Source organism: Bos javanicus, chromosome 22, assembly GCF_032452875.1.
Source record: "Bos javanicus breed banteng chromosome 22, ARS-OSU_banteng_1.0, whole genome shotgun sequence".
Lineage (NCBI taxonomy): Eukaryota > Metazoa > Chordata > Mammalia > Artiodactyla > Bovidae > Bos > Bos javanicus.
In genome coordinates this window covers 23268787-23283399 of record NC_083889.1, presented here as the reverse complement: position 1 = coordinate 23283399, position 14613 = coordinate 23268787, and the positions used below count along the sequence as shown (strand labels likewise).

General features: G+C 41.0%; 1 protein-coding gene across 3 annotated transcripts in view; it reads left to right on the top strand.

Annotated features, from left to right (window-relative positions):
- CNTN4 (contactin 4) overlaps nt 1-12783 on the top strand; it is a 1026926-nt gene extending 1014143 nt beyond the window's left edge. For all 3 annotated transcript variants that reach the window (XM_061396381.1, XM_061396379.1, XM_061396380.1), the window contains 2 exons: nt 7027-7195; nt 10131-12783. In XM_061396381.1, the coding sequence (XP_061252365.1) occupies nt 7027-7195; nt 10131-10231 (270 nt within the window). In that variant the 3' untranslated portion in view covers nt 10232-12783. The remainder of the gene's footprint in view (nt 1-7026; nt 7196-10130) is intronic.
- The last annotated feature ends 1830 nt before the right edge of the window (nt 12784-14613 follow it).

Below are 14613 nucleotides of genomic sequence, written 5' to 3'. Positions count from 1 at the left end.
TCTCCACAGTGGTGTGAGAAGGGAGCCCTCATCTCCTGAACTCCTAAATCATTAGTCTCTTAGTGTGAAATAATTGGAAAGAGTTCATCCGACTAGTTTTATCCAACTTGAGAGAGGCATGGGGTTTAGGAGGCTGGAAGATGAAAGAGAAAGGACTGAAACGAAGCAAAGAAAGAAGGCAAGAGTGAAGACGGTTCTCACAGTTCTCTGACCCACGCTGACACTGCCGGGACTTTGAACACGGCATGAAAGAGATGCAGATGTGATTGGCCTGAATTAATTTAACCAAACCAAAGGAAAGAAGGAAAAAAGTACAGGTGACAGAAAGTCTTCCTCCTGGCTTCCAGTGTCAGCTAGTAGAACAGGAGAGAGAAAACATAATAAAAATCCCAAAGCTTTAGCACTCCCTGAGGAGGGGCATGAGTTCCATGAGAGAAGCTTTTACTAGCTTTTAAACCGCATGTTGAAACCGGTGCTGAAATAAAATTGAACGGCAGGGAGCTGCCTAAAGAATTTCAGGGAACCAAGCAAAATGTTAGCTGGGCAGGAAATCCCGGAGATCATCCAGCCAAAGCCCTTCATTTTACAAATGCAAAAACCGAAGGCTGTTGAGTAAAAGGACTTGGAGTGCCATCAGCTTCCACAGGGCAGAGATGTATACACAAGCTGAAGTCTGCTTCAGTGAACCGAGTCTAAAAGATTATAGGCATTTTTAGAAGAAGAATTGAAAAATGAGTATCATTTAGTTGCTACTTCTTTGTCTTCCAGCCCTGTCTCCAAAACTCATATGAACTTGTCTTATTAGCACTTTTCCAAGGAGGCCCTTCATATATATATATATATATATATATATATATATTTTTTTTTTTTTTTTTTTTTAATTCAACAGACACTTTTACAGACATCTAGAAGGGTCCCCGTGCAGCACAGAATCAGGCAGGTGTGCGGGAATCAAGCAGCACAAGGCTGGCAAGGAAGTGTTCACCTCCCAGAAAAGAACTGGGGCTTTCCACAGTATTTGGGGAAATTTTTACTCCTGTAGAACTAGAAGAAAACATTGGAACAAATTACAGCCGGATAGCATGGAACCTTTGCAGATGTGAGCAGCAGATCAGATGATATAAACTTTTTTTTTTTTTTTTGGTAGAACAACCCAGTATGTATTTATTTCATATATTCATCACAAGAGTTCAACCACAGACTTAATTTAAAATAAAAAAAGGAAACAAAAAAGACATTACAATTTAAGATACAGAGACCTATCCTGAAATTGAGGAATGGACAATCTCAGGAAATAATAAAAAGATAGCACAAGGAGAACCATGGATTTAGGCCTTCATGTTGATTCATTGTGCTTTGTAGAGCCAAATTGTATCTATGGAATATCTAGTGGCGCCCGAGGGTGGGAATCTCATGCCTTAGGGAGCATCACTAATAGGTGGGTATGAGGTTTGAAATGCTTCAGGTGCTGGCGGTGAAGGAGTAACAAGGTGGAAAAGGGCCTTTCTGACTTCTTCTTGACTTCCCATTCGATTCATTTCCTTCCCTTCTCTTTAGAGCTGGGACTGGAGGAACCAGACTCCCTACGCATCCTCATTTAGATCCCAAGGGATCTCAGCATACCTGGTTATAGATATTGAAACGCTACACGCACAGTGTCAGCGTTCAGGATATATAGTTCTATAAAAATTATACATTGGTGCATATCTGTGTGTATCTGTGTTTTTCTACCTAAATTGTCTAGGTCTGTGGGTTTTCTGCTTGGGTAAACAGTCCACAAAAGAAGTCGACTTTAGGAAGTTTAAGGCCCCAAGTACTCTTTCAGCACAAATTGTCGAGCTACTTTATGACACTTAAACTAAAAAGAGAGTGTGTCTGGTTTCAGTATCACAAAGTAAACAGAGCCAGGCAGGTTATGTAAATGGATTAAGGTGGCTTAATTCTTTCAATAAAATATCGTCAATAAATGTGCCAGATCAGATCAGTCGCTCAGTCATGTCCGACTCTTTGCGACCCCATGAATCGCAGCACACCAGGCCTCCCTGTCCATCACCAACTCCCGGAGTTCACTCAGACTCATGTCCATTGAGTCAGTGATGCCACCAGCCATCTCATCCTCTGTCGTCCCCTTCTCCTCCTGTCCCCAATCCCTCCCAGCATCAGAGTCTTTTCCAATGAGACAACGTGCCAAGAACTGGTCTAATTCTTTCTAACTTTGTAATAACCCATGAAGCAGGTGCAGTTATTAGCCTCAGTTTTATGGATAAATAACTCATGGCACAGAGTTTAGTAACTTGCCTTATTCCTATAGCTCGTATTTTTTTCACTAATTTATTGAGACATGATTGACATATAATATTGTGTAAATATTGTGTAAAATTGTGTTGATTTGATACATTTATATATTGTGATATGATCACCACCATAGCATTTGCTAAGGCCTCCATCCCATCACTTAATTACCATTTCTTGTTTGTGGTGAGAACATTGAGATCTACTCTCTTAGCAACACCCAAGTACATGATACAGTGTTATTAACACAGTATATTGAAGACCTGAACTCGGAATACAGGCAGTATGGATCCAGAGTCCCGCCTTTTAGCCCTTCAGTTATTTGCCTGCCTGCTAAGTCACTTCAGTCGTGTCTGACTCTGTGTGACCCCATAGACGGCAGCCCACCAGGCTCCTCCATCCCTGGGATTCTCCAGGCAAGAACGCTGGAGTGGGTTGCCATTTCCTTCTCCAATGCCATGAAAGTGAAAAGTCAAAGTGAAGTCGCTCAGTCGTGTCCGACTCTTAGCGACCCCATGGACTGCAGCCCACCAGGCTCCTCCATCCATGGGATTTTCCAGGCAAGAGTACTGGAGTGGGGTGCTATTGCCTTCTCCGATTTGCCTGCCAGAAGTAAACAAATAGATCAATAAAGTACTACCAAGAGAAATAACTCAGAGTGAGGGGAATAGACAGTGGATAGATAGGAAAGATGTTATTTTAAATAAAGCCCAGGGAAAGCCTGTATCAAGAGGTGACATTTCAGTTGAGCCATGAAAAAAGGAGGGAGTGAGATAAGCAGCTCTCTGAGAGTGTTCCAAGAATAGTGACCAGGATGTGCAAAGGTCCTGAGGTAGACGCATAGCATCATGACATAATAGGGCGTGCTGGAGACCATGGTACCTATAGACTTTGTGATGGTCCAGAAAATGTAGTAACTTCTAAGGTCCAACCAGTTGTTTCCAGACAGGAATGTAGACCAATGCGGCCATATCTTCCAGGTTTTAGTAGAACCCCAAATTTTATTATGTATAGTTTCTTGGTTTTTAAATGGTGACATCTAACTTTAAAAAAAAGTAAACCCACCGAGGGCCAAATAGTTAAAATGTGCAAGCCAAATGTGACCTATGGGCCATGAGCTTTCTGCTCTCTAACCTCCTTTGTTTTGTGTTCATGGAAACAGAGACCAGAAAATGAAAGCTGTTTGTCCACAGTGGTGGCCAAGCTGGTCTCAGTTAAGAATATAGGCTGTGAACCCACCCTGCCTGTGTCCCCCACTTACTGGCTGTAAGACCTTGGGCACATTGCTGAACATCTCTAGGCCTCAGACTCCTCATCTTTAAAATCAGAATAGGGACTTCCATGATGATCCAGGAGTTAAGACTCCACGCTTCCAGTGCAGGGGGAGCAGGTTCAATACCTGGTCAGGTAACTAAGATCCTAAGATCCTACATGCAGAGTGGCCAAAAAAGAAAATCAGAATACTAATAGTGCCTATCTCAAGGTATATGATGTTGAAACTCATGATTAGCATTCAATAATGTTTCATTCTATTTTCATTATTCCCACGAACTTACTCTTTCTCTTTGTCTTCCACCGTGGATTATAGGAAATGTAAGCACTGCCTTTAAGTCAATCAGGTGAACTAAGCTTGGGCTAAGGTCAATCAGCAGAACTCTAGCTGAAATAAGCTTCATTGTGGTGTAAATAAAGGTTTTACAGGCCTTTATTTAGCTTCCACCACAGCCCCCAGGGCTTCCCCAGTGGCTCAGTGGTAAAGGATCAGCCTGCAATGCAGAAGCCACAGGAGACACAGGTTTGATCCCTGGGTTCCGAAGATCCCCTGGAGGAAGGCAACCCACTCCAGTATTCTTGCCTGGAGAATCCCCAAAGACAGAGGAGCCTGGTGGGCTACCATCCATGGGTTGCAAAGAGTTGGACATGAATGAAGCAACTTAGCACAGATGCACGCAGCTCAGCCCCCAACGTTACACGACTAGTAAGCAGTGCTGATAAAAGGGCTGTTTTTTCCTGTAAGTGTTTCTTTTGGATTTATATTTGAAACTAGTTGAATCCTCTGTGCTCTGGCAAGGACCAGAGGTAAATCAAAGAAGCAATTTATTCCTCAAAGCCAGATGTGCCCTTGCATCCCATCAGCCAGCCCATGTTCCTGAAGGGCTGTGATGAGATGCTCTGACAGTCCTGGATGCGCCTCAGGATTTATTTGAGCCTGATCATTAGTGAGTGGATGCTGAGTTTGATACAACTGATACTCCTGAGAAGGAAGAGGGACGCTTATGAATCTTTCCACCCTAAGGAAATTGTGTTTTCCACCTTGTATTAGAGAGACATAAATAAAGGTGATGAAATGCCAGGAAACAAATGGGATCTAAACCATTTTAAGGGAATTTGATGCATTTCTCTTGTGTTTGGGTTTTCTTGCAATAGTAGAGTGACCCTATGTCTTTGACCTCAGCAAATTAGAATTCATGGTGGGTTTCAGGGGGCTTTCCAGGTGGCTCAGACGTAAAGAATTCACCTGTCAAGCAGGTGACCCGGGTTTGATCCCTGGGTTGGGAAGATCCCATGGAAAAGGAAATGGCAGCCCACTTCAGTATTCTTGCTTGGTAAAGCCCATGGACAGAGGAGCCTGGCAGGCTACAGTCCACATGTTCGCAAGAGTTGGACAGGACTTAGCAACTAAACAGTGGCAGCAGTGGGTCTTAGGGAAAGATGAGCTAGTCTTATTGTTCTCTAAGTGTGGCCCCCGGACTAGAGGCAATGGTATTACCTGAGGACTTGTTAGAAATGCAGATTTTTCAAGTCCCAACTAAGACCTATGAAATCAGAAACTCAAGTGGAGCCCAGTGATAGATGCTTTAAGAGGCCCTCCAGTCAACTCTGATACAAGCTTAGGTTTGAGAACCCTGATGTCATTCATGACTCCCTGAATGAACATCTGAAGATCTTTTTAAAAACAGACCATGGCCTGGACCCTTCTTCTCTGGAGTCTGACATGGGAGGTCTGGGGTGTGGCTGGAGCAGAATTCCTCAGCCTCCTCGCAGATGCCACTTCAAGGTGGATGACTCTCCGTTGTGGGGACTGCCCTCTGTATTATACGAGGACCCAGGCACTCACAACACTAGCAACAGCCATTGTGATAACCAAAAATGTCTGCAGACATTTGCCAAATGCCCCCTCTGGGCACAAAATTGCTCCTCCACTCCCCCCACCCTAGTTGAGAACCAGTGGCCTATAGCAGGGTTCCCGCACCTCATTTTCTAATGCCTGATGATCTGAAGTGGAGCTGATGTAACCATAATAGAAATAAAGTGCACAGTAAATATAATACACTTGAATCATCCTGAAACTACCCTCCCTCCACCCCTAATTTGTGAAAAACTGTCTTCCATGAAACCAGTCCTGGTGCCAAAAATATTGGAGATCACTGGACTAGAGTATTGGTATTTTTCCAGGTTCCCTAAGTGCTTCTAACATAGAACCAGGACCTGGAACCATTCATGTCACCCAGCCTTATTTTTTTTTTTTTAATATCAAGAGAAATGATGAGTTATAGTGGTTGAAGAGCATGGGCTTAGAAACCCTCATCTTGTCACTCACCAGCTCTGCAATATCCCTGGGCCTCAGTGTCCTCCTCTGTGGACACAAATAATAGCGCCTGTCTTGTCAGATGCTGTCACCATTAAGCATAGCTGTGCCAGTAGAGTGTCTGGCTCAGAGTAAACAGAAAACATTTGTGGGACAGTTCTCATCACAATTGTTATATCCAGAAAGGCAGGTACACCTCTCTGGGCCTTTATCTTTAGTCGCTAATAGGGATTGTTGATGACCAAGGTAGGCAATGCCATGTGGTGAGTGTATTTTCCAAGGAGCTAGTTAGCCATCTCATCCTGTAAACTACCAGCCTAGACTCTGGCCCAGCAGAAGCCAAAGTGGTAAACAAAGATGTGTGAGTGACTCTATAGGAGCTACAGACATTTCAAGAGTGACAGTAATTGTCCTATAACATCCTCCCTTTTCTATGTAGCTTTAAAAGGGTTCCCAATGGGAGGGAAAAAAGGGGGATTTCTGCCCTTGCCTTTTAGAGACGCTCTTCCTGTGCTGAAATGTCCTCTTTCCAAAGGATTGATAATGATAGTTTATCATGCCTGATTTTTGCTTCTAACCTTTGCCAAGTTATCTTTGTATCTCTTGTTTCCTTTAAGACTTCATAGATACCAGTCTTACATGCTTTCTTTGAGTCCTTTATTTTATTGAATCCTGTGCAATCTTGAAGACTTCCCAGGAAAGTCAGTATTATTGTCCCCATTTTACAGATGAGGGCATTGAGGCTCAGAGCGGGAAAGTAAGTGGACCGAGGTCACACAGCAGCCAAATCTATTCTGATGCCAAAGACGCTTCTATGTAACTGAGCTCTGTATAGCCACCTATGCAGGTGTTTTAACTGAGCCTCCAGAGGTTATGTGAGGTCACACAGCATGCTATTAGGCTCGTGCCAGCCCTGCTACCATGCCACGTGAGCCTGTCTGTCAACTCTTTCCTCGTGATGAAATAAATGGCGGCTGCAGACATGCCCCTTGCTGTAAATGAGCCTTCCAAATGCATGTGGGCAGCCTGACAACTGCAGCATCCCCACATTTCACTGGTGCCCAGAGGTGGAAACAAGAGAATGCCGCATCCTGGGGGGCCTTTGTGAGGACAGCAGGTGACACCTGTTCTTCCCATATTGGCAGGTCCTGTACAGATGGAGCAGACAAAGCAGCACATCTGTCATTGAAACAAACAAAACATCGGTGGAGCTTTCTTTGCCTTTTGACGAAGATTATATAATAGAAATTAAGCCATTCAGTGATGGAGGAGATGGCAGCAGCAGTGAACAGATTCGAATTCCAAAGATATCAAGTAAGAATGCCTGTCTCTCTTTTTTTTTCCCCTCCCTTCTCCCTGTCTGCCTTATTGCTTAAGCCTCCCAGTGAGCCAGAGCTCAGATGAAATTAAACATGAAAAAAAAAAAGACATGATAAAAATGGACAATAACATCCTCCTTCCTTAGACAACTGATATTTGCTGATCACAGATAGTTTTGTGCAAAAGACAGTCTGACTTGTCTTGGCTTACATAATAAGGATTTAATCACTTGACAATCAATAATCAGGTTAAAGCGGCCACAGATCAGTCACCCAGGATCTTCCATATGACCCAGGTGGTTTAAAGCTACAGTAACCCCCACGTTATAGCTTAGAAAGTTAAAAGTGTGACCTAGGAGGAAAAAGCAAAAATGAGTTCTTTAAATTGCTCTAGAAGCCTGTCTCTAGTGATACAATATAATTTAATGTCTTTGGCTGAAAATATTTTGAGCTTGAAACTGTTTATTTTGAACTTGTGTATGTAATATATGTACATAAGCACACATGTCTACATATAGTCAAGAATATCTTTGTTTTCAAAACTGTTGAAGTGTGTGTTCTTTTTTTAGGCAAATACATTCAATCTATTTTTCAAATACTGTGTTTGCAACTATCTCAACAGCATATTATTTTTTGTTGTGTGATTTTATTTGAATTTTTTTTTAAAGGCAAAATAGGAAAATCCATAGAGGCAGATCGGTGACTGAAAGTGACTGGCCAGTGGTGTTCATTGTGGTTTAAGGGGTACTGGGTTTCCATTTCAGATAATGAAAAGGTTCTGGAACTAGACGTGGTCCTGGCTGCCCAACATTGGACTGAACTTAAGGCCACTGAAGTTGTACACCTTAAAATAGTTAAAGTGGTAACCTTTACATTAAGTGTGTCTTACCACAATAATAAAACAAAGAAGATTGCCATTAGGTATCTAAGTGTAGATTTTCATTGGCTTTTGGATTTACTAGTCAAGAGGTAAGGGGTTCAGTGAAGGCTGGAGATAGGAACTTTCAAGTCATTGATGGAGATAGGAGATTTTAAATCAGGGACAATCCTTGCTACAGAGTCCTGAGCATCAGTCCCTTTGTTCAGTATCCGTTTTATTATTCGTTGGATGAGGAAAGGGTCTAGTATCCTTGCTGTATCCACTTACAGTAAAGTATCCACTCCACCAGTTTTAACTGCATCTATCAAATTTGGATGCCTCAAATCAGAAAAGAAAATGTTCACTGGTTACTTCCCCCTTCTGAATAAGCACTTGTTACTGCTAGTGAATAGAACAGGACTTCTGGTGGGAAATGTAGGCTGCACCAAGAACACGCTCCAGATTCAGGAGTAATTTGTCATCTTCCAGATGAGGTTTATATTTACTACACCTCTTTTGCATGCAAATAGTAACACATTTTTTTCTTTGCAAACACTGGGGAGAATTGGTTTCTACATCTCAGAAGAGGCTCTAACTTCTGTTGAAAGGAACCAAATTTATGGTGAGATGTGGAAGTAATCTCCAGGCCACAAAAAACACAAGATTGGAGTTTGTTTTGGGGTTAATTTATCTCACTTCTTAAAATCTGACTTCATACTTGCTTATCATTTCAAGAACTGTTTTTTTAAGATTGATAATTCTTGATTTAATTCATTACAAAAACATATTTGAAGCAATTTTATTGTTATAATGATTAGATGATAAGGCTGTAGCCATGAATAAAACATGGTCTCTTTCTCAAGAGATTTTCCATTTTGATGGTTAGAGATCTTACAATCTTGATAAAACTCAAATGACGGTTGGTAACTTCTTACTGTGAAAACAATATAAGACATATAAGGAAAAGTTTTTAAAAAATTATTTTGTTGGGAAAAAATAGGTATATTTAGATATATATGTGTTGGAATCCCAATTCAGGTCTTTACTAAGTGGATAATCTTAGACTTATCTTCCTTTTCTGGGCCCCAGTTTCCTTATCTGTTAAATTGTGTAATAACCATACCAGAGGCTCTCAGGGTTTTTGTAGGAATTGTCATATGGCTCTGTGCCCAGCACAAAGCTTGAATTCGAAAGAGAACATCAATGTTTATTTTGCTGCATCATTGATATCCTAGTATTTATCTGTAGTGTTTGCAGTTATTTTGAAGTTTCTTCTCATGTTAGATGTGGACACCCTCCCTTAACAAATGCTTAAATAGAGGTCCAGAGATGTCTACCACCTGCTCCCAAGTTCATAGCTAGGGCGTCATAGAACAGAGACTAAAACAGTCAACAAGAGTTGGTCTTGATACAAGTGAGCTTACTTAGAAAACAGAAAGAGACTCACAGACTCAGAGAACAAATTTATGGTTGCCTGTATACACTGCTGTATTTAAAATAGATAACCAGCAAGGTCCACTGTCTAGCACAGGGATCAATGTTATGTGGCAGCCTGGATGGGAGGGGAGTTTGGGGGAGGATGGACACATCTGTATGTATGGCTGAGTCCCTTCATCGTTCACTGGAAACTATCACAGTATTGTTAATTGGCTTGGGCTTAGTCGCTTCGGTTGTGTCCGGCTCTTTGTGAGTCCATAGACTGTAGCCCGCCAGGCTCCTCTATCCGTGGGATTCTCCAGGCAAGAATACTGGAGTGGGTTGCCATGCCCTCCTCCAGGGGATCTTCCCAACCCAGGGATCGGACCCATGTCTCTTACATCGGCAGGTGACTTCTTTGCCACTAGTGCCACCTGGAAAGCCCATAATTGGCTATACCCCAGTATAAAAGAAAAAGTTTAAAATTGGCTATACCCCCAAAAGAAAAAGGCTAAAAATAAAAAAAAAAAGAGAGAGAGAGAGATGGTCATTTCCAATAGACTTGAGACAGTTCTTCCATTTCCAAGAGCCCTATGTCCTGCCTCCCTTTGTTGCCAGGGTGAGTGGATACTGAGTGAATGTCTTCTCTCTGCAGATGCCTATGCAAGAGGAGCCGGGCCGTCCACTTCAAATGCATGCACGCTGTCGGCCATCAGTACCATCATGATCTCCCTCACAGCAAGGTCCAGTTTATGACAACAATTCTCCGAAGGACTTTCTCTTTATAATATAAGCAACATTTAGCTAGTTGTTTTGAAGACGCCCAGTACTAAGTAATATTGTTGTTCAAGTACATCTTATTACTGGAAAAAAAAATGTTTTTTGCTTCTTTAGGAATGGCATTCTACAGTACTTCCTCAAAGCAAATCTAGCTTTGTCTGAAGTTTCTTTGGAAACTCTGCAATGCACTGAAGACATCTGTAATATGATGTTACCAAAGCAGTTTACATATGTCCTTATATGCATATTTTTTATTATATATTTAGTGTTTTATAGGATTTTTTAAAGTTAACATGAAATGTAGATATTAATTTTTTTCCTCTGCTGTAAAATGCTATGGGCAACACAATCATGTGATTATTTTTGAAAGTATTTCCTTTAAAGACAGAGTTGGAAACTCACCCTGGTCAATACATCGCAGATCCCTTGTATGGTTCTGCAAGGGTCTAGACGCAGCGCAGCTGAAGGATTGGTCTGTGACTCAAGGCCGCTGTGTAGGAATGACGCACGGGATGTCTGATGCACTGAACCAAGTCGTTTAGCCATTGTACAATATGTTTTCCAGCCCTGTTGTGAATTTTGTTGTTCCACACAACTTGAGATGATTTCAGGAATGGCCGCAATCTCAAAACCTAAACTAACTGCCCGAGAGGTACCTTGAGCAGTACTCCCACCCCTGAATTTAGCATCGTACGGTAAGACTTTCTTTTCCCTCGACTAAGTTAGCCTTGTCTTTGTAGTAGCATTATCTTAGCCATGACACTGGAAGTTACATATCCTGTAGTAACGTAGACCAAAAGTTACTATAGTCAACCACGTCTTTCAAAGGATAAAGAATAATTTTACTATCTTTAAATGTATCTGTTTTGAATGTACATTTAACAAAGAAAAGAGTAATTCTCTGTCAATGGATTCATAACTTCTTTACAAAATCTCTTATAGATAATATGTGTATCTCTTTAATGATAGAGCCCTTCTTTTAAATCAGAATTATGTAAGGAGTCTGGCAGATTTCTCCTATTTCAGCAAATAGTTGCCACAAAGAATTTTTTTCATGACTCTATAAGAGATCTTTAGTACAACTGTATGGTATCTCGATGATTCTCCTGTTTTGCAGTAGGTAGCCTTGTTGCTTTATAAGCTTTATCTTCTACGTCTTAAAATCACACATTGGAAAATGACAATATCAACAAAACCGTATTCTTATGAAAAGAACTATTTGTTATAACGGGGGAGGTTTTGTAAGTTGACACTAGTGGAACAGTGCAAATAAAATGCAATGAAATTTTCTATAAAAATTTTCACTTGTAAACACACTGCACCTTTTCTTCTTTCTCAGAGAGCTCAAATTTTGCCTGTAATTTGTCATTTTTGCTTACAAAGAGTATAAGTTAACTTTTCAACCTTCTAGCTATATTTATCCAATAAAGTCATAATCAGGATTCCACTTGTGTAAAAACTAGGGTGGTAACTGGGAAAAAATATATTGTCAGTATTTCAAACTGTGTTCCTTTCTTAGTTTGATATGGTTAACTTCTATGTTGAAATAAGACAAAATTTAAAATCACACACACAAAAAAATCAACAAAATAATAAAATGAATGAAAAAAAAAATAACACCCCAGCTAGTTCCCAACCCCAGTGTTAATGATATTTACCAGTGATCTAGCATATGTAATCTTTTTTTAAAGGTATTGTTAATAAATATTCTGTCATTTGTAAAGATACTTGTCTTTTGGGAGCATTTTTCCTGCCTGCCTGTCAGGGAATCTGTTCACTCACCCTTGTGCTAGTTATAATTTAAGATCCTAGAGGGACTCAAAAGTCTCTGGCCACGATCCCTACCTAGAAGACCCAGAGAAAACACCATTGCAGGTCCTCTTTGGAAGTAGAGAGGGTCAAAAATCCACAAATAAATCTCCTGAAGATCAAACGTGAGTAGATCCTCTGGATTAACTCAGTCTTTTCTACACTTAATCTAAGGATATCTGTTGTTTTAAGGTTTCTTCCAACCCCATTGCTAAAAGGATAAAATCTAAACCTGAGGCCCTTGTTAATCTGATAACAACTTAAGTCCATACCCAGCCACACAGAGCCCTCACTGGCCACCAAACACCACTTGCTTTTGGTCTCACCTCTGTGCCTTTTGGGCATCTGGCTGCCCCTTCTTGAAATACCCCCACTCTTCTTTAATCCCCGATCTTGACTGTTCTAGGGTAGCTCCAGCCCCAGCTTGTCTGTGAAGCCTTCCAACCCTCGCTGACCTCCTTCCTCTGAATGAGCTGCAAGCCCTGTCAATACCCCTCACTTAGTAATTTAATCAGGTACTACTTTTGGAAGTCTCTTGTACTGTTTTCTTGCATTTTAACTCAACTCCTGTATTGTTACTTAATTTTCCTTGTATGTATGCCTTGTCTTCCCAACTAGATTGTAAGCTCCTTGAGGGCAGGGACTTTGGTCTTATCTTCCATGTACTCTCCATAGTGCCTAGCACAGTGCCTTGCAATAAATAATCATTGATTAATTGATTGAAGGGGTCTTTGAAGTAGCATTTTGCATCAGTTGCCCGCCTGTGTGCCCCAGCAAACCAACCAGAGGAGACTGTAACTGTTTTGCAAGGTGGTGGAAAGTGTCAGAAGGCCTGGCTTCTGATTTGAAACCTTGGAAAAAGTCCTTGACTCTCTCAGCTTAATCATCTGATGAATAAGGCCCTGGATTAGCTGAGTCTGACCAAGCTCAAGGTATTTTTTTAAAAGTGCCCCATAGGCACCTTCACCCAAACGTGTCTTATTTGTTGGTTTTCATGGTTGTTGCAGGTTAGGCTCACTGCCTGCAAGCAACAGAAACAACTCTGGCTTACCTGAGCAAACATAAAGGAATGACGCAGGTCAGATCACCTGAGCCATGGAGACACTGAATGCCCAAGCCTTGGTGAGACTAAGGAGCAGGCCACCCCGGGGGTGAACCTGCAGGAACTTTGCAGTCTTTTGGGGGAGCTGTTTTGGGTTGAATTAGCTCTGTTTCTGATTTCAAAGCCACTCTGTTCAATATCCAAATTCCTAGAAGAGTCTGATCAATTTGTTAGCCACAAGAGCACCTTGATCATGTACTCATAGGGGAGAGACAGTTTGTTAAAGGAGAATTGAGATGATGTTTCTAGAAGATGGGAAAATAAATGCTGGGAATGTCTAAATAGCACACTATCTATGCTTAGCCATCCATGCGAGATTCCCCAGGCCCTAGTCCCAGTTAATATGTGCGGGGAAATGCATTGCTGCTTGGGGTTGTTGCACAGTGACTAGGAGAAGCACTAGAAAAAGGAATATTTGCTTTGGTTATTTCATCTTTTCTAGCACTTATTCTGATGTTCATTTTGTGTATGGGTGGTTCACCTGTGATTTAACTGTACAAAAGAAGATTCTATTTTGCCAGATAGTTGGATTCTCTCAGCATTCCAGAGTTTTTATACAGCTCACAAAACCTGAGTATGAAACAGCATCTTTCCACGGGGGCGGAAGACGCGGATGATAAATTTCATCCTCAGGTGAGCTTGCATCTCCTCCAACCTGTGAGATGGGAGCTGCCTTAAGCTTTTATCTTAAGATAGAATGATTGAGTTATTCCTCCCTTCAAATGTTTGGTTATTTACATCTGGGAAGCGACAGTCAATCCTGATGAATCTTTTCCCAGTCTTTCCCACCACCCATACCCTACAGCAAATATGCTCCAGAAATGTTGAATTCTAAAAAGTCCATAAATAGTAATAATTAGCTTTTAAAATGTCATGTAATTTTTAAAGCAATGTAATGTAATCAACCACCAGGTGATTTTTTGCAAACTATATTGGATTATCAATGCTGCTGTTCACCTCCATTAACATAGATAATCAAGAATTGGATATATTTCCTCTTTTAATTTTCATTTTATATTGGAGTATAGTTGATTAACAATGTGTTAGCTACAGGTGTATAACAAAGTGATTCAGTTATATCCATCCAATTATCTGTTCTTTTTCAAAATTTTTATCCATTTAGGTTATTACAGAATACTGAGCTGAGTTCCCTGTGCTAAACAGTAGGTCCTTGTCAGTTATCCATTTTAAATATAGCAGCATATGCATGTCAATCCCAAACTCAATCTATCCCTCCCCCAACCCCAACACTTTCAACACATAAGTTGGTTCTCTAAGTCTGTGTTTGTTTTGTAAATAAGTTCATTTGTATCATTTTTCTAGATTCAGCATATAAGCAATATCATAAGATATTTGACTTTCTCTGACTTACTTCCCTTAGTATAATAATCTCCAGGTACATCCATGTTTCTGCAAATGGCATTCTATCATTCTTTTTAATGGATGA